The sequence below is a fragment of the Phacochoerus africanus genome, chromosome 4, assembly GCF_016906955.1.
Source record: "Phacochoerus africanus isolate WHEZ1 chromosome 4, ROS_Pafr_v1, whole genome shotgun sequence".
Lineage (NCBI taxonomy): Eukaryota > Metazoa > Chordata > Mammalia > Artiodactyla > Suidae > Phacochoerus > Phacochoerus africanus.
The window spans coordinates 78993000-79013179 of record NC_062547.1 but is presented as its reverse complement, the minus strand read 5'-3'; the positions used below and the strand labels follow the sequence as shown (position 1 = coordinate 79013179).

The following is a 20180-nucleotide window of genomic DNA, read 5'->3' as shown; positions in this document are numbered from 1 at the left end:
CCGGCTCCGGGCGGTCTCAGTTGGCTGGAAGCCCAGGCCTGAAGCCCGCCCAGCTGCTACCCTCTGCCTCTCACTAGAGAGTTCCTTTTAAACTCCGCACGGGAGCCCTAGCGTGCCTCTTGCGTGCTCGCGCCCGCCCCTCGGGCCGCCCACTCTTTCTTCTCTGATTGGCTGCAATCTCTGTTCATCAGCCGTGACGCCGGGGTAGCTTGCCGGGGCCCTGCCCTCTTCCGAGAGCCCTGAAAACAATTTTAAGATGGCGGCGGCGGCGGCGCGGAAAACAATGGGTTCGGGGCGGCGGGGACAGGCCGAGGCCTGAGGTGGGCAGCGAACGCCTGCCCCGGTTGGGCCGAGCGGGGCCGGAGCAAGACCCGCCGCCGCGCTCGAGCCCGCTGCACAGCTCTCGGGGTCATGGCGTGGCCATAAGGCGGCCGGGCCACGGGCGGGGAGCGGAGCCCACAGTGCCAGCCGGCCCCGAGAGGCCCGACTTGGGCCCGGCCCGTGCAGCCCGCGGCCCATGGTGCTGCCCACCTGCCCCATGGCGGAGTTTGCGCTGCCGCGGCACAGCGCGGTCATGGAGCGCCTCCGCCGGCGCATCGAGCTGTGTCGGCGCCACCACAGCACCTGCGAGGCCCGCTACGAGGCCGTGTCGCCCGAACGTCTGGAGCTCGAACGCCAGCACACCTTCGCCCTACACCAGCGCTGCATCCAGGCCAAGGCCAAACGCGCCGGCAAGCACCGGCAGCCGCCCGCCCCGGCCCCGGCCCCGGCGCCTGCCCCGGCCCCCCGCCTCGACGTCACTGACGGCCCGGAGCACGGCCGCCCTGTCGCGGTGAGTAGGGCTCGGGGAGCCTCCCCTTCCTGGGAGACTCTGCCCCGACGCCTCCTGGGGCCCTTTGAGACTTCCCCAGTGCCCTCAATTCGTCGGGTCTGGCTCGGGGGAGGCTAATATGGCAGGGACTGAGCAGTTGTCATCTGCGGGAAATGGCACTGTGGCGTTACTTTGGGAAAACACGACCCCAAGGACCTTACGTTAAGGCTCCGGCCGGGAAGGTTGGCGAACCATCGCTGAAAGGTTTTTCTTCCAGACTTGATTCCGAAATTATGAATAGTTTACTTTGGAACAGACTGGTATTAAAGTTGCCTTTGAGAGTGGCTTCATTTACTCTGTAAATGTCCATTGGGTCCTTGCTCTTTACAGCGTCAGGGCTTAAATATGAGAATAAGACGAACTTTAGTTGACCAGATCAAACTGTTCTGAATGGAAAATCCAAGAATCTGGAAATCTTAGTGAAGGCATAGTACTGCTCATTGCGTGGCACAAAAGTATTCTTTGTTTAGGGAATTCTGAAGTTTGTGTATTTGTGATTCCAGCAATATTGTGGACAATTCCAGTTTTAATTATAAGCCTGTTTAAAATCTCTGACGGTGTTAAGTTTCGTCGGTAAATTATTGTTCCCTTTGGGTTCTCAGTAGATATTCGGGAAATTTGTTGGTTAGAAGTTTTCCTCCCTGAAACTGATAAAACAGGTTTTGTTGTTGTTGTTTTCTGGGTAATGTGGAGTTTAGAACAAATGTCACCAATTTAATTTGTAATGTGTATTTTTTAATTCATGCCTTTATTACCTTTCACCTGGCCTGTTGCAGTACTCCTCCCTAACTAGTCTTTAGGTGTTTAGTCTCTTAACCTTTAAATGCTATGTCCCTCACAGGTCCTATGCGCTGGTTGAATTATTTTCCTTATTCTCTCCCACACTAGCCTGGGATGATGGATGTTTCATTGTGTATTGTTATCAAATCTAATAGAGTCAGATTTTCTCCTCCTCATTTTTCTCGTCTGTAAACTGAGGATGTGTTTGGTTTCTTATCCTCTAGGATTCTTACAATTCAAAAGAAATGAGTGTGCATATGAAAATATTTCATCAACTTGGAAAGGCTGCCTGCCACACTCTCCCCCGTCACCTTTTCAGAATTCTGCCATTCTTGAGGTCCAGCTCATCTTCTCTTTAAAGCCAGTTCTCATCCACCCTACCCCACAGCAGTTAGAATCTTGTCAAAACATTTTGGAAATGTATTGTCTGTGCTATTTATTTTAAGCACCAAGTCACATACTGCTTTAGATCACGTCTTGTAAACCAGACTGTAAACCTTGGGATGCAGGGAGGAGTTGAAGGAAAGACTTGTAAGTTGTGGGTGATCATTGCAGTGTAAGTAAATAATGAAAGCTCTACAAATCTCAGTTTTACACACAAATAGCTGCTTTGAACACCCCCTAGAAAGTATATTAGTAGTGATTCTGTTTGTTTAAAGAGGGTGAGAGTTTAGATCCTCAGTGGTATTTTTAGTCCTAAACTACTGGAGAGAAATTTGGCATGCTCTTTGAAGAGAAATTAATTCTCAGTGTGTTAGAACTTGAGTCTGGCCTGTCAGTCATTCCTTTGGGTTATCAGGTATGCCATGTTAGGTTGATGTCTTATCACATTAAACCTTGACCTATGGGTTTCATGAGTTTAAACTTTAGAATGGAAGTGCTCTTTCTTCTCCCTGCTAGGAAGAGGGACCCTTTTCACTTCAGTCTCCAAGTGATTCTAGGGGAGCTCTTTAGCCTTGGAGTGGGTTTTTAGGAAGGGAAGATCAGTGTCATTAAGAACACAGTGGCATTTTCCGTTTTGGTGGCTCCTTCAGTTCAGAGGGGGAGAGAGTCCTTACCTGGGTAGGATTTTGGCTTGGAAGGAGCACAGCTTTGCCCAGAGAGATGGAGAGGAGAAATTACCTCTTAGTCATTGTTATTTTTGATAACTCAGAATTTATATTTGATCTAATTAATAATCCTTACATAAGGAATATTATTGTTTTTTTCCAAATGTTCTTCAGTACTCTTAGGCAGCCTTTCATAGCAAAGTTACCATCAATGAACCATTTGTACAAATGAAATTTACTAATAGAGTTCACCCTCTGGTTATTTTTCCCCCCTTAGGCTCTTCCACCACACCAAAGGCCTGACCACTATGTACTTATTCTGTTAGAGGTGGATCAGAAACAGTGTTTCAGACTTTTTTTTCTACTCTAGTAGTTGGTTTTCATCATATCCTATGTGCTCGTTAGAAAGTAAAGTTTTCTAATAAGTTAGTATTGACTTCTTTTTTGACATAAAGAATTATCTACTAACTTTATACAAACATTCATTCTGTCATGAAAATCGTCTTCTACAAGAGTTTGAACATTTTCTTTTAGTAAAATGCTATAAAGGTTTACGCCATATGCCTTTATCCATCTTTGTCAAACTTTTACTGCTTATTCCTTAAGTAGTTATGATATTGTACTAAGAAATTTGGCAGTTGCATGCCAACCATTCATGGAAGTTGAAGTTGCCTTTCCTGCTTAGTTAGGCATGCAGAATTTCTTTCTCTCTCTCTCAGCTGTACATAATTTAAAACTTAAGAGTTTTGTCATTTTCACACAGACTCTCCTTCTCCCCTCTATCCCTCTCCCTAAAACTTTGTTCTCTAAACCGCTTGTGAAGACACTGCACGCAGGCACTCTATCCCAGACACCCCCGTGTATACCATCTAAAAGTTAAAGATGTGCAGAATTTTAATAATGATCTTGTAGAAAGAACTTATGTAAGAATTACATTAATAACAGGTTATTTTCAAGGAGTAGAAATTTCTGAACATTAAAGACATTGTACTGTGGAATAATTTTATAGAAAAGATGACTACCACTGTGGCTTTAGGATCTCATTTCTTCCTAGAACATTTGAGACCTTGTCCTAGCACCCTCTTTCTTTTTTGTCTTCAGTATCCCCTTTCCCACTGGATCCTTCCCTTTAGCTTGAAAGCATGAGCAAATATTCTCCTTTCTTTTGTCTTTTCTCACCCTGAAAATAGTATTCCATCATCTCCCTTCCCTTTGCCCATTCCACTGCACTTCCCATTTACTCGTTAGCCCATTGTAATTTGCCTTCTACCTTTCTACTTTTCCAAAGCTGTCCCCTTAAAGGACACCAAAGATGGAATTGCCAAATTCAGTGGCTTCTTAGTCATTCTTCTTGACTTCCTCCTTCTTAAGACTCTTCTCAAAAAAAAAAAAAAAAAAAAAAGACGCTTCTCTTAGCTTTTACTCTCTTTGATCTGCTTTCCAGCTTTCTGACTCTCTTCTCGGTCTCCTTCCTGCTTTCCCTTATTAATTCATACAACAAATATTTGAGTGCCTACTGTGGGCCAGAGCATATTTTAGTCATTAGGGATACAGTGATGAACAAGACAAATTAAAACTCTGCTTTCCTGGAGAGGGATCAATAATTTTAAAAATCAATTTTAAGTTATAATAAATGCTAAGAAAAAATTTAAGGAGTTATGTGATACTAAGGGATTTATAGTAGCAGCTTTAGAGATGATACGTCTTAATTTGCCTGAATCACAGGAGGTTATTGATCAGCTGCAGCTGAAAGTTTCAGAAAAGAACATTCTAGTTAGAAAGAACCACCAGCACAAGGTCTCTGAGGCAGGCACCTTCTGAGCTTGCATGAAGAACAGAAAAGAGGTCAGTGTGGTCAGAGCAGCAGATAGACAACTGATGTGAGAGGTGGGTAAGTAAGGATCAAGATAGTGCAGTGGGAAGCGATAGCTTGATTTTAAGCAAAAATATTACATGATCTGACATTTTTAAAGGACCATTCTGGTGTTAGATAGAGGATGTTTGGGCAAGAGTGGATGCAGTCAAAGCTTTTCAATGGTCTAGACTGGAGCTGGTAGTAATAAATAGTACAGATAGGAGGAGATGGATTCTGGAGAGCTTCTGAAGGCAGAGATGACAGAGCTTTGTGATGGGCTAGATGGATTGGATGGGGGCAAGTGGGAGAAGTTGAGGGGAATTCCAAGTTTTCTGGCCTGAGAAAATTTCTTTGCACACTTTTTTTTTTGTCTTTTGTCCTTTTAAGGCTGCACCCAAGGCATATGGAGGTTCCCAGGCTTGGGGTCTAATCGGAGCTGCAGCTGCCGGCCTACACCACAGCCACAGCAACGCCAGATCTGAGCCTTGCCTGCAGACTACACCACAGCTCACGGCAGCACCAGATCCTTAACCCACTGAGCGAGGCCAGGGATCGAACCTGCAACCTCATGGTTCCTAGTTGGATTAGTTTCCACTGTGCCATGACGGGAACTCCCTCTTTGCACATTTTTAAAATGTTAATGTTCCTCAGCCAATTACATGCTCTACTTTTTTCACTCGATTTTCATTTCCTGGATTAATGTCATTGATTCTTTCATGGCTTCATCTATTGCCTGTAACAGTGAGATTCTCCAGATCTCCATATTCTCCAGATATCTCTTCCAGCTGTCTACTGGACATTTACACTTTGATTTCCCATATGTCCAAAAGCAACTCTCCCTTTTTCCTGCCAATCTTATATTCCTTCAGAGTATTTTCCCTAGTCCAGTGATCCAAAGTAGAAGCTTAGGAATTATCCACTCATTGCCTTCCATCTTTAAATTGGTCATTTGTTCAACCAACTTTGAGCTGCTGGGAGCCAGGAATTGTGGTGGTGCCAATAGGTGCAGCCTGTTGGGGAGTAGATGGTAAATAGGTCACTGCAAAGCCCTATTGAGGGGTGCAAAGCTTGTCGGAACATTGGGAAAGGGATGTCCCTTGGGTGAAGTTTGAAAAGCCTTAAAGACTTGACATTTTTTTGGCCACACACATGGCATGTGGAAGTTCCTGGGCCAGGGATCAAACCCACACCACAGTACAACCCAAGCCACTGCAGTGACAATGCTGGATCCTTAAACTGCTGCACCCCAAGAGAACTCCAAGACTTTACATTTTAAATGAGCCTTCATATTTCGCCAGATGTTTTCCCAAAAAGTGTTCCATGGGACTTCCCATCGTGGCTCAGCAAAAACGAATCTGACTAGTATCCATGAGGACACAGGTTTGATCCCTGGCCTTGTCCGGTGGGTTAAGGATCTGGCATTGCTGTGAGCTGAGGGGTAGGTCGCAGACTTGGCTCAGATCTGTCATTGCTTTGGCTGTGGAGTAGGCAAGTGGCTATAGCTCGGATTCAACCCCAAGCCTGGGGACCTCCATATGCCACAGGTGCGGCCCTAAAAAGACAAAAAAAAAAAAAAAAAGTCTTCCATGAAACACTAATTTCGTGGGCTATTAAAAGAGTTATAGAGTGACACTGGGACAAAAAAATTTAAACGGTTTTCTTCATTTAGGATATTTCCAAACATTTAGTATGCATGCGGACTTGAGCTCTTTCACGGGGCATCAAATGGGGCTTTGGTCCCTTTGGGAAACTAAACAAAAGCACGAAATTATTACAGTGAGTAATTCTTTTAATTTGGGGCTTAATGTGCCAGAGGCAGGAAGATAAAACTGGAAAGGTAGGAGTAGTATCACAAAAAACTTTATATTTGATACTGGGTGATTGGATTAAATAATTTTGAAACATTGTGAACCCCCTCACACATTTTTGTTGACATCTCAAATTTTCATCCTGTTTTTAATCTTACTAGAAATTGTAATACATTTATTGTGTTGATCAATTTTATACTAAATTACCATAACAATTTGTTGAGTGAAATATATGAAATAAGAAATTAGTGCAACACAGAGCCTAATAAGTGCTAAATATGTTTAATATGAATCAACTATTTTAAAAAGAGAAAAGAGAAAGGACCAAAAAAATGCTGTTTATAGTTGCGTAGGATATAACTTCCAGAGAATTATAAATATTGACATTTAAAAATAAAATGGTTATGTCACTTTTAAAAACATAGCCAGTGGAGGAGTTCCCTTATGGTGCAGCAGGTTTAAGGATTCGACATTGTCACTGCCATGGCTCCGGTCTCTGCTGCGGCATGAGTTTGATCCCTGGCTCGAGAACTTCTGTAATGCCACAGGCATGGCCAGAATAATAAGCAAAATAAAATGTAGCTAGAGGAATCTGAATACCTTAGTGATACGCTTTCATCAACCATTTAAAGAATGCTTTTCTTTTAGCAAAAATTTTAAGTCATTCCTTTTTCTTTTGGAACTTGCATTTCTTCTACACTTGTCCCACATAGTTTTATTCTGACATAATGAATCCTTAAAGGTATTTGATCACTCTAGCATATTTCTCTGCAACAGAAAACGGTATTAAAAACTTTTCAATTTACTTTGATCATAAAGCTCTATGCTTATTTTTGCATTTTTAAAGTTGTTTTAGGGGGTTCCCTTTGTGGCTTAGCTGTAACAAACCCAGCTAGTATCCGTGAGGGTGCAGGTTCGGTCCCTGGCCTTGCTCAGTGTGTTAAGGATCCTGTTTTGCTATGGCTGTGGTGTAGGCCGGCAGCTGCAGCTCCAATTCAACCACTTGCCTGGGAACATCCATATGCCTTGGGTGCAGCTCAAAAAACAAACAAACAAAGGTGTTTTATAAAGAAGAATGTATGTAGCATTTATAAGGTTCTGTGTGTTATATATATTTATCTCATTAAGTTGAGTTAGGCATTCCCACTGTGGTGCAGTGGGTTAAGAGTCTGACTCCTGCAGTTCCGGTTGCGTCAGAGGTGTGGCACAGTGGGTTAAAGGATCCAGCGTTGCCACAGCTGCGAGCTCAGATTCTATCCCTGGCCCAGGAACTTAAATATCCCTCAGGTGCAGCCATTAAAAAAAAAAAAAAGTTGAGTTATAGCAAATAGAACAAACAAAAAATACATTATAAATTTTTATAAATACCGAGTTCCTGTCATGGCTCTGTGGTAACGAACCCAACTACTATCCATGAGGATTGGGGTTTGATCCCTGGCCTCGCACAGTGGGTTTAGGATCTGGCATTGCCGTGAGCTGTGGTGTAGTTTGCAGACTCACCTCCCATCTGGTGTTGTGACTGTGGTGTAGGCTCATAGCTACAACTCTGATTTGACCCCTAGCCTAGGATCTTCCATGTGCCTTGGGTGCAGCCCCCCAAAAAAAGGACAGATTTTTTTTATATATAAATAATTGCTAAACAAAAAAATACAAGTTTATTAGAAATGCTTCCCTATTCCTGTTTTCTCATTTTTATAAATATAAGTTCTGGAAATCCTTGTTCACTAAAGGAGGAAATTTAATTATAACATTATTTTTCAGGAGTTCCCTTGTGACTCACCTGGTAAAGGATCTGTTGTTGTCGCTGCAGTGCCTCTAGTTATTGCAGTGGGGGTTCAGTCCCACGCCCAGGAACTTTCATGTGTTACAGGTGCAGCCAAAAAAAAAAAGTTTTTAATTTTTTGAAATTAGAGTTATGTGCCAAAAATCACAGTGCTATGTATCATCAAAAATTAAGTTACTATGAGCTGACAGCTTGGTTAGGTATACTTTCAATTTTAATGAAAGCAGAGAATTAGAAACCATCTGACTTATGAAAGGATAACCTAGTCATCAGTCACTCACTTTCTCAGTTACTGAGAAATGTAACAAAAGGGCTTTATATACCTGATCTTATCAATTGATTGTTGATTATACTTGTTATTCTTTCACTTAGAAGGACATCATTTAACCTTATATACTCAAATTTGGTTGGGAAAATCAAAATACTCTTCATTTTAGTGTACCTTTGCCAGTAGTGTTTTTGGGAAAATACTTTTATCTGTTTTACATATGTTTTCATCAAAACCTTGAGCTGTAACTATAGCTTGTTTAGTATATAAAAAATTTCTGCAAAAAAAAAAAAAAAAGTTCCCGTCGTGGCGCAGTGGTTAATGAATCCCACTAGGAACCATGAGGTTGCGGGTTCGGTCCCTGCCCTTGCTCAGTGGGTTAACGATCCGGCGTTGCCGTGAGCTGTGGTGTAGGTTGCAGACGCGGCTCGGATCCTGCGTTGCTGTGGCTCTGGCGTAGGCCAGTGGCTACAGCTCCGATTCGACCCCTAGCCTGGGAACCTCCATATGCCGCGGGAGCAGCCCAAGAAATAGCAAAAAGACAAAAAAAAAAAAATTTCTGCCAGGTAACCGAATTGGCAAAATCAGTCTTCATTGTCAAATTAATCAGCTTTAGGTCAGAAAAAGTTTGACTTCATTTTTCAAGTCCACATAATAATATACATTACCGTAACTGCCATCTCACTTCTGAATTCTTGTCACGAGTTTTGTTGCCTGCATCAAACACGGCATATATCTTACTCATATTAAGCATTCTTTTTTTTTTTTTTTCTTTAAGCATTCTTTTTAAGAACTATACATTGTTTGGTCAGGTGAGGATGGAAGAATGATATCTTTGAAAAATATCATCACTCCTGTTGTCCACTCTATGGTGTTCTTTTTTTTTTGTCTTTTGTCTTTTGTTGTTGTTGTTGTTGTTGCTATTTCTTGGGCCGATCCCACGGCATATGGAGGTTCCCAGGCTAGGTGTTGAATTGGAGCTGTAACCACCAGCCTACACCAGAGCCACAGCAACGCGGAATCCGAGCCGCGTCTGCAACCTACACCACAGCTCACAGCAACGCCGGATCGTTAACCCACTGAGCAAGGGCAGGGACCGAACCCGCAACCTCATGGTTCCTAGTCGGATTCGTTAACCACTGCGCCACGACGGGAACTCCCTGGTGTTCTGAATTCAAAGCATCCCAACTCACAGGCCAAACTTTGACTATTTATTTTTTGTCTTTTTGTCTTTTCTAGGGCCGATTCTGCGGCATATGGAGGTTCCCAGGCTAGGGGTTGGATCAGAGCTGTAGCCACCGGCCTACGCCAGAGCCATAGCAACATGGGATCCGAGCCACGTCTGCGACCTACACCACAGCTCACGGCAGTGCCAGATCCTTAACCCACTGAGCAAGGCCAGGGATCAAACCCGCAACCTTATGGGTCCTAGTCGGATTCATTAACCACTGAGCCACGATGGGAACTCCCCAACTTTGGCAATTTAAATGCTCGAGGCCCTTAAATTAGTGAAGAACTATGTGCCTAGCAGAGCAGCAGAAGAAACCATGGTACACAATAAACGTTTGGAGCAGCTTCAGTGTTTCTAGGCCTGGTGGAGCAGCATGTCGTGGGATGGTATCTGACATCATGGGAATAAAGCCCATGTGCGGCATTCCAAGATCCCTAAAATTCTTTGAATACAGTTCTTTGAAAATGGCCTAATTTCTCTTGTGTCTTCATATGTATGTCCTTCCCTCATTTCATAATGTTTGACACCTGCTCACCATTGAGAACTTTTTCTTTTCTTTTTTTTTTTTTTTTTTTTTTTGGTCTTTGTTGTTGTTGTTGTTGCTATTTCTTGGGCCGCTCCCGCGGCATATGGAGGTTCCCAGGCCAGGGGTTGAATCGGAGCTGTAGCCACCGGCCTACGCCAGAGCCACAGCAACGTGGGATCCAAGCCACGTCTGTGACCTACACCACAGCTCACGGCAACGCCGGATCGTTAACCCACTGAGCAAGGGCAGGGACCGAACCCGCAACCTCATGGTTCCTAGTCAGATTCGTTAACCACTGCGCCACGACGGGAACTCCACCATTCAGAACTTTTTCATGTGTCATCTCCTGTAGGACCTCTTCCTTAAGTCCCTCCTCTGGTCAGGCTATGTACTTAACTTCTGTCAGAACAACAACACTGAGCTTTAATAAGTGTGTTTCCTGCTGTCTGTTAGACTGTGAGCAACCTGAGAGCAAGACCAATAGTCTAGCATCATATCTGCCACATATTTATTTGTCAGAGAGCATCTGTTGAATAAATGTTAATGATATTGTGGAAGGAGCTCTGAATTGGGAGTCCGAAGCTGTAGGCTTTTAGACTGGAATTATCTCAGAGGTGGAGTTGGCAGAGGTAAGATTTGTACTGCCATGTTCATGATAGCCAAGAGGTGGAAGCAATCTAAATTTCCATTAGCAGATAAATGGAAGAAGAAAATGTGGTATACACATACAGTGGAATGTTATTCGGCCTTATAAAGGAAGCAAAGCTTGTCATGTAGGAACATGGATGAACCTTGAGGATATTCTGCTGAAAGAAATTATCCAATTGCAAAAAGACAGCTGCATGGGTCCATACTTATCTAATATATCTAAAATAGTCAAACTCTTAGAAACGCAAAGTAGAATGGTAGTTGCCAGGGACTGAGGGAAGGCGGGAGTGGGAATTCTTTATTGGATATAGAGTTTCAGTTTTGCAAGCTGAAAAGTTTTAGAGACTTTATAGTGTGCATATAGTTAATACCACTATACTGTACACATAAAAAATATGGTAAGTGTTAAAATATGGGTTTTTTACCTTTTTTTTTTTGCCTTTTCTTGAGCTGCTCCCCCAGCATATGGAGGTTCCCAGGCTAGGGGTAGAATCGGAGCTGTAGCCACCGGCCTACGCCAGAGCCACAGCAACGTGGGATCCAAGCCACGTCTGTGACCTACACCACAGCTCATGGCAACGTCAGATCCTTGACCCACTGAGCAAGGCCGGGGATCGAACCCACAACCTCATGGTTCCTAGTCAGATTCATTAACCACTGCGCCACGACGGGAACTCCACCACAATTTTTTTTTATTAAAAATTTTTTTTCTTTTTTGCCTGCATCTGTGACGGGTCAGGGATCGAATCCAAGCCACAGCTGCAGCAGCACTAGATCCTTAACTCAGGCCAGGGATCAAACCTGCACTGCTGCAGGGACAATGCTGGATCCTTCACCTGCTGTGCCTCAGAGGGAACTCCTACCACAATTGAAAAATAATAATTACAAGAGTAAGAAAAAAAAAACAGAGTTCCCGTTGTGGTGCAGCGGAAACAAATCCAACTAGGAACCATGAGGTTTCAGGTTCGATCCCTAGCCTCGTTCAGCGGGTTAAGCATCCCGGCATTGCCGTGAACTGTGGTGTAGGTCGTGGACTCAGCTCAGATCCTTCGTTGCTGTGGCTATGGCATGGGCCAGCAGCTACAGCTCCAATTAGACCCCTAGCCTAGGAACCTCCATGTGCCGTGGGTGCAGCCCTAAAAAGCGAATAATGATAATAATAATAATGATTACAAGACTAAGATTTTCCAAACCATATGCTCTGAAATTTTTCTAACAATTACAAGGACTGGGTTTTGTTTTTGTTTTTGTTTTTTGCTTTTCAGGGCCACAGGTACGGCATATGGAAGTCCCCAGGCTAGGGGTGGAATTGGAGTTGCAGCTGCAGCTGCTGGCCACAGCCACAGCCATGCTGGATCCAAGCCGAGTCTGTGGCCTTCACCACAGCTCATGGCAACGCCGGACCCTTAACCCACTAAGCAAGGTCAGGGATCGAACCTACATTTTCATGGATTCTAGTCGGGTTCATTTCTGCTGAGCCACAAGGGGAGCTCCCCATAAGGGCTTCTTAGGTATAGTGATGATAATTAGAAAGACTAGAGTCATTTTGAAGTCAAATCAGAGAAAGATGTGCGATAGATGCTATGGTTTTCTGCCTAAATATAAAACAAGGAAAAATTTTATATGCATGTGTCTCTGTTCCTGTATTGTTATTACCATATAGTTTTTAATAAAGTACGTTAATCTAAACAAAAACAAAGAGACAGTAAGCACTATGTCTCAGTGAAGGATGATGCTGCTTATAGACACAAGGAAGACAGTTCAATGTTTGCATGCAGCCGAAGCAAGATAAAGCTAGTTATGGGCCAGGAGTCAAAAAACCTGAATGCAATGACAATTTTGGCTTAAACTAATTGTGTGACTTTAGGCATAAAACTTACTCTCTGCTCCAACCTTCTTGTCTTTAAAAGATATTAAGGGAAAAAAAGTTTCTAGGAGACCAAAGATCGTAAACTAAGTAGAATAATTTTACCCCAAGCTGGGAACCCAGTCTAGCATAGTCTAGGCTCTGAAGGATGGATGTGGGTGATTCAGGGGAGGAAAAATAAGGTGGTTCTTTTGAAACCAGAAGACCACAGGAGTTCCCATTGCGGGTCAGTGGTAACAAACCCAGCTAGTAACCATGAGGACATGGGTTTGATACCTTGCCTTGCCCAGTGGGTTAAGGATCTGATGTTGCCTTTGAACTGAGGTATAGCTCGCAGATGTGACTTGGATCTGGTGTTAATGTGGCTGTGGCTGTGGCTGTGGCCGGCAGCTACAGCTCTGATTTGAACCCTAGCCTGGGAACTTCCATATGCCATAAGTGCAGCCCTAAAAGACCAAAAAAAAAAAAAAAAGAGAGAGAGAGAGAGAGACCATAAATCATTTCCTTTTACTGGGAAAGCCAAGCCAAGTCACCAAGGGCTGCTGATTGGCTAATGGTATCAGAACCTTTCCATTGAGGAAGCCATGGGCTGGTAGAGGTGGTCTACTGTGTCATGGGACACCTGTCTTGGGATTTTTTTCCCTTCAGCTGCTTCTGTTACTTATATGTGATGTGCCTGTTTTGAGATAATGGCATCCAATCAGGTCTGCTTTGATATAAGTAGCCTAGCTGGTCAGGTCACAAGAAATTTTAAAAGGCCCGAACCCTTTAAATATATTGTCATTTAGTCCTCACAGTAGTCTGATATGGTAGATATTATGTCCAGTTGTACATGTAAGGAAACTAAGACTCATAGGTTAACTTTCCAAGATTGCCAGCTCAGTGGTAGAACCAGATGTACAAACTCAAGTCCGATACCAAAGCTCTTTATTTTTCCACTGTGCCATTTATCTTCTGCAGATAAGATCATACATGAAAAAGATTTCATAAAAAGCAGAAGTCTTTTAGAAACATATTGCTAGTTAATATGTTATTTAGAACAGTGATTTTTTAGTCAAAAACATTCTGCGGTAGAGGGGCATGTATATCAGAATCATGGTGGTCCCCACTTATTTGTGGTTTTGCTTTCCAGTGTTTCAGTTACCTAAAGGGAACCATTGAACTATTGTCTGAAAATATTTAATGAAAAATTCTAGAAATAATTCATAAGGGGTGTGTGTGTGTGTGTGTGTTGGGCTGCACCGATGCACATAAAAATTTCCAGGCCAAGGATCAAACCTACGCCACAGCAGCACCCTGAGCCACTGCAGTGACAACACTGGATCCTTGGCCCACTGCACTGTAAATTAAAACTCCTGCAAGTTTTAAATTGTCTGCCATTCTGAGTAGCATGATAAAATCTTGTGCTGTCCTGCTCTGCCCCACTGGGAACATGAATCATCCCTTTGTCCAGCATATCTACACTGTATACCCTACATACCCTTTAGTTACTTAGTAGCCATCTGGGTTATCAGCTGTCAGTGATATTTAAGTGCATGTGTTCATCTGACCCTTATTACTTAAATAAAAAAGTGCAAGGGTAATGATGCTGGAAATTCAGAGATGCCAAAGAGAAGGTATACAGTCCTTCCTTTAAGTGAAAAGGATATATCGAGTTCAGTACTATCTGCGGTTTTAGGCATCCACTGGGATGGAACTCAATGGATAAGTGGGGACTACTGTACTTGGGGCACTTTTTTTTTTTTTTTTTTTGGCCACACCTGTGGCATGAGGAAGTTCCCGGGCCAGGGATCAAACTCTCACCACAGCAGTGACCTGAGCCACAGGAGTGACAATGCCAGACCCTTAAGCCACTGAGCCACCAGGGAACTCCTTGGGGGCACTTTTTAACTCTATATCTTCTTACCTTTTGATGCCTTCCCTCTTCCATTTCTCCCCTGACTTATTTTATTTTATTATTATTATTTTTTTGTCTTTTTAAGGCTTCACCCTTGGCATATGGAGGTTCCCAGGCTAGGGGTCAAATCTGAGCTGTAGCCACTCGCCTATACCACAGCCACAGCAATGCCAGATCCAAGCTGTGTCTGTGACTACACCACAGCTCACAGCAACGCTGGATCCTTAACCCACTTAGTGAGGCCAGGGATCAAACCTGCATTCTCATGGATATTAGTCAGATTCGTTTTCACTGAGCCATGACGAGAACTCCTCTCCCCTAACTTTTATCCTTTATCATGGCTTAAATGAGTTGCTTTTATTGATGAGAATATGTCATATTCTGTTGTTGTTTGGGGTAGGTTAAATGTTTGGTCTCAATTCTTCATTCTCTGGTCATATAAATCTACAGTCTTGCTATAGCTTCAGAGCAGGTAGTGTATACTTCTCCATTCCTTGATTTGGAGCTTGGACATAAAACTTGCTTTGGCCAAAGAGATGTTAATGAGAGAGATAAGAGGATATATTGTATTTATGAAACAGTAATTTTTTTTTGTCTTTTTGCCTTTTCTAGGGCCTCTCCCACAGCATATGTAGGTTCCCAGGCTAGGGGTCGAATCAGAGCTGTAGCCACCGGCCTACGCCAGAGACACAGCAACGTGGGATCTGAGCCACATCTGCAACCTACACCACAGCTCACGGCAACGCCGGATCCTTAACCCACTGAGCAAGGCCAGGGACCAAACCCGCAACCTCATGGTTCCCAGTCAGATTCGTTAACCACTGCGCCACGACAGGAACTCCATGAAACAGTGATGTTTTTTAAATTCAGAAAACAAAATCTTGGAAATATTTAAAAATATGAACTATGTGTGTGAACTATACATATGAAATATGAGTAATTTCCCCAAAAAAGTAAAGGGGAAAAAAAGAGACAAAGGCAAAAATAGAAAAGAAAATTAGAGGACCGGTGTAAGAGGTTGAACATCTGAATAATAGAAGTTACTTAAAGAAAGAAGTTATTTAAAAAGTAATATGGAAACTTAAGGGCATGAGTTGCCAGATTAAAAGGTTACACTGTGTGCCTAGCACTGGGGAAGAAAATGGACCCACATCAGTCATAAAATCTCTGAACATTGGGTTTAAAGAAAAAAATAGGCCTCCAGCATGGGGAGGTTACTAGGTCACGTATCAAGAATCAGAATATCTTCAGACTTCATGGCAGAAACATAGGAATCAAGAAGACAGTAGTACAATGCTGAAATTCTGAAGGAAAATTATTACCAACCTAGAATTCTATATGTAGCCAAAGTATACGCAGGAATGAGTATAAAGTCATTTTCAGAAGTTAAAGATTTAAAAATTTTTACCTGTCACATACCCTTTCTCAAGAAGCTACTGCAAGGAACATACCATCAAACTTGAAAGGATTAAATCCAGAAGGAGTAAGACATGAGATACAGAAAACAGGAGACCCAGCAGGAAAAAAATGATAAGGGTTCACTTGGAGGAAGATGAAAAGTGATGCCAGGATGACAGCTCTGCATCACATGTGGAGGGCAGCTGAGCCACACTGCAGCAGTGTTAGCTGGCACATAGACTATCATCTCTAAGATCCCCAAGTCCATCAGGTCATCCTTTTAACTGAGGATAGAATGCCCAGAAGAACTTGGCCCATTTCTCATCAGTACTTGGCTTGTCTTGATCATGTCTTTCCCTTCATGCCTTACTGAGGACACTCATGGAAGTTTTAATCTTTTCCCGGAGAGCAGGAGGTAGGCCAATGGGCTTAGAAGCAGAAGTACAGAGCAGCCTACTCTCCCTGACTGGGCTTCTCCTGCATGTCCAGTGCCTGGTCAACTTGCTCTATGTCTTGCCAGGCGCCCAACTGTGGAAAGCCCTGTGTTTCCCAAGACTCACTCGTGACCTTGCTTGTAACTTCCTCAGTAGGGGCCTTGTCAACTTCTGCAGAAGCAGAAGTCAGACCCATGACCCAAGATTGCTCTGCTCACCTCCTTCTGGAGCCTCTGTTCGGTGAGATCAGTGGTGCCCTCTCCTTGAGTTTGCTGGCCCAGTATTTTCAGGACCACACAGTATGTTGTTTGGTGATAGAGTACATGAGGGTTGTAGAACTATTTTTAAAAACAACTAGTAGTTCCCTGGCAGCCTAGCAGTTAAGAACTTGGTGTTGTCACTGGGGTTTGATCCCTGGCCTGGGAATTTCCAGTGCCAAAAAAAAAAGAGCAATTAGCATAAAATCAGGGTATTTGTTACCTGGCAGAGGTTGAAGAGCGGGATACAGGGTTTCTAAGGAGAGCTCAGACTTCCTGTGCATATGAATCGCCTGGACACCCTGTTAAACTGCAGATTCTAAGACAGAGGTGGGGAAAGCTGAGATTCAGTATTTCATAATCTTTCAGGTGATGCCAGTTCTGCCCAGGGACTATACTTTAGTGCCAAGGTTCTAAAATACTGGTACTATTGTTTCTCAATTTGAGCAGTTGGTATACAGTGTAATTTTTAAATTATTATTTTTACTCTTTGCATTGTCATATATGCATATATGTATATAGCTTTCACAACAACAAAAAAATTTTTTTTTGTCTTTTTGCCATTTCTTGGGCTGCTCCCGCGGCATATGGAGGTTCCCAGGCTAGGGGTCTAATCGGAGCTGTAGCCGCCAGCCTACGCCAGAGCAATAGCAACGCAGGATCCGAGCCACTTCTGCAACCTACACCACAGCTCACAGCAACGCCGGATCGTTAACCCACTGAGCAAGGGCAGGTCAAACCCGCAACCTCATGGTTCCTAGTCGGATTTGTTAACCACTGCGCCACGACGGGAACGCCCACAAAAAATTCTTAATTGCAAAAGAAAAATGTAATATGAGAAGGATGTATTGAACAATAATCTTGGAGATATAAACATGTCAAATCATAAAAGCCTTCCATACTTTATTATATTAAGGTTCCCCAGAGAAACAGAACCATTAGGAGACATGAGAGAAGGGGAATGGGGAGGTTGATTGATTTATTATAATCAGTTGGCTAATGCACCCAATGACAGAGGCCGACAAGTTCCAAGATCTGCAGTTGGCAAGCTGGAGGCCCAGGAGAACCAATGCTGTTGTTCCGCAGTCTGAATGTTGGCACACTCTAGACCCCATGAAGAGCTAGTGTTCCAGTTTGAGTCCCCAGGCAGGGAAAAAACAACAACAATGTCTTGGAATTCCTTTGAGACTCAGCCTCTCAGTCTATTAAGGATCAGCATTGTCACCAGGTGGGTTTGATCCCTGGCCTGGGGACTTCCACATGCTGCCGATGTGGCCAGAAAAAAACGAAAACAAAAAAAGGTGTCTCAGCTCAAGGCAATCCAGCAAGAGTTCCTTTTTACATAGCCTTTTTGGATCCATCCAAATCAGGATAATGTGCTTTACTCATTCTACATGTAAATATTAACTTCATCCAGAAACACCTTCACAGACACCCAGAATAATGTTTGACCACATATTTGGGCATATTTGATGCACAGAATCAACTGTTGCACATATCCTGGCAAGGAGTTTGCACTTTGATTTTTCCTGTGTACTATGGAGAACCAGTTCAAGGATTTACTTATTTATTTATTTTTGTCTTTTTCCCTTTTCTAGGGCTGCTCCCGTGGCATATGGAGATTCCCAGGCTAGGGGTCTAATCAGAGCTGTAGTTGCCGGCCTACACCAGAGCCACAGCAACGAGGGATCCGAGCCGCATCTGCAACCTACACCACAGCTCACGGCAACACCGGATCCTTAACTCACTGAGCAAGGGCAGGGATCGAACCCGCAACCTCATGGTTCCTAGTTGGATTTGTTAACCACTGAGCCATGACGGGAACTCCACAAAGATTTAAATAATGGTAAACCATGAGTAAATTTGTGCCTTGTATAATCGTTGCCATGTTGTGGAGGGCAGGTTGGGGATGGGCGTGGGCGGTAGGACAGGGCTGTCAGCAGAGAGACCAGCTAGCAAGAAATGAGGAGGAGGAGCAAGAAAGTGACAGTGTAGGAACAGAGGGGGCCAGATTCCAGGGAGACTGAGGTGGTAAAGTGAATGTGGTATGGTGATTGATCAGAATGTTGAGGAAGAGTAGGAGTGAGGGATGAATCTAGAATTTCTGATTTTTGAGATTCCTTTTCCTAAGCCCAGGTTAGGAGAGTCTCTTCCAAGCAGTGGATTGCTAAGAAGTTGCCTTCAGCTTCATTGATCCCCTTTGCCGGGGTACCTGCAAAGGAATGGCAGGGGGTGTCAGACTCAGAGTTAATCCACCATTATGAAGTTAATTTCTGTGTATCCTGTGTACCATATAGTACCAGCCTCTGGTATGGCAGGCAGTGAACCACCCCTGGGAGCTACGAAGCCTCAGGTGAATGTTTGTAGAAACACCCCCCACCCCAAGGGATTCTCAACTGTGCCTTCAAGGACTGTTAAGATGTGAGCAGCTGTCACTCCTATGTTCACTCCACACACACACACACACACACACACACACTCTCTCTCTCTCTCTCTCTCTCTGATACTGCTTCTGAGCTATGCTGTAAAGGTTTTGAACATAGTAACTTGGAATGCTAGTTTTGTTGGGTTCCTCCCTCCCTCTTTCTCCCTTCCTTCCTTCCTTCCTTTTTTTCTTTAAAATTTTATGGCCTCACCCACAGCATATGGAAATTCCTGGGCCAGGGATTGAATCCTAGCCTCAGCCATGACCTAGGCCACAGCTGCTGCAACGCCAGATCCTTTAATCCACTGCTCAGGGCCGGGGATCCACAGTGAGCTGAGCTGCTGAAGTTGGATTCCTAACCCACTGCACCACAGCAGGAACTCCTGCATGTTTATTTTTAATGTGACTACACCTGGAGGGCTTGTACAAGTACAGGAATACAAGTACTTGTACAAAGTTTTGTTAGAGCACTAAAGAATGGAATAAGGAACTTGACCAGGTTTGGGCTGAGTGATCAGGGGAAAAAAAATACTATAGAGGAGTTGATGTGTGAGCTGAACCTTAAAGGATTAGTAGTAAGTCTCCAGATGGAGGTATATTCTCAGTTCTGAAAGGAGTTCAGTTTAAGTCAGGGCCTCAAGGAAACAGCAGGGGATTAAAAGGAGAAGCTTATTGAGAGCAGATCAAATAGGCCTGAATGTGCCTGTGAGTTAGGAGTTGCAACTTCAAGTGTGAGTGAGGGGGGAATAAGGAATTTTTTCTTTTCTTTTCTTGACAGCCCATGGCATATGGAATTACCTGGCCGGGGATCAGATCTGTACCACAGTTGCGACCTCTGCCATAGTTTCAACAATGCCAGATGCTTTAACCCACTGTGTTGGGCCAGGGATTGAATCTGTGTCCTGGTGCTGCAGAGATGATGCTGATCCCATGGTGCCACAGCAGGGACTCCAGGAATTTTAAATGGTTCAAATAGTTTTATAGAGCTCATATTGAAAGCATCATGAAGGGTGGGTTAGAACAGAGGGAGAATGAAAACAGATCAGCATGAAGTTACTTTAGTAATCTAGGTCAAAAAAAGAC

General features: G+C 43.6%; 1 protein-coding gene across 4 annotated transcripts in view; it reads left to right on the top strand.

Annotated features, from left to right (window-relative positions):
• The first annotated feature begins 234 nt into the window (after positions 1 to 234).
• MAML1 (mastermind like transcriptional coactivator 1) overlaps positions 235 to 20180 on the top strand; it is a 58467-nt gene continuing 38521 nt past the window's right edge. For 2 of the 4 annotated variants that reach the window (XM_047777878.1, XM_047777877.1), the window contains exon 1: positions 238 to 832. In XM_047777878.1, the coding sequence (XP_047633834.1) occupies positions 518 to 832 (315 nt within the window). In that variant the 5' untranslated portion in view covers positions 238 to 517. Of the gene's footprint in view, positions 833 to 20180 lie in introns of all 4 variants that reach the window. The other 2 variants (XM_047777879.1, XR_007134492.1) reach the window with 2 other exon arrangements.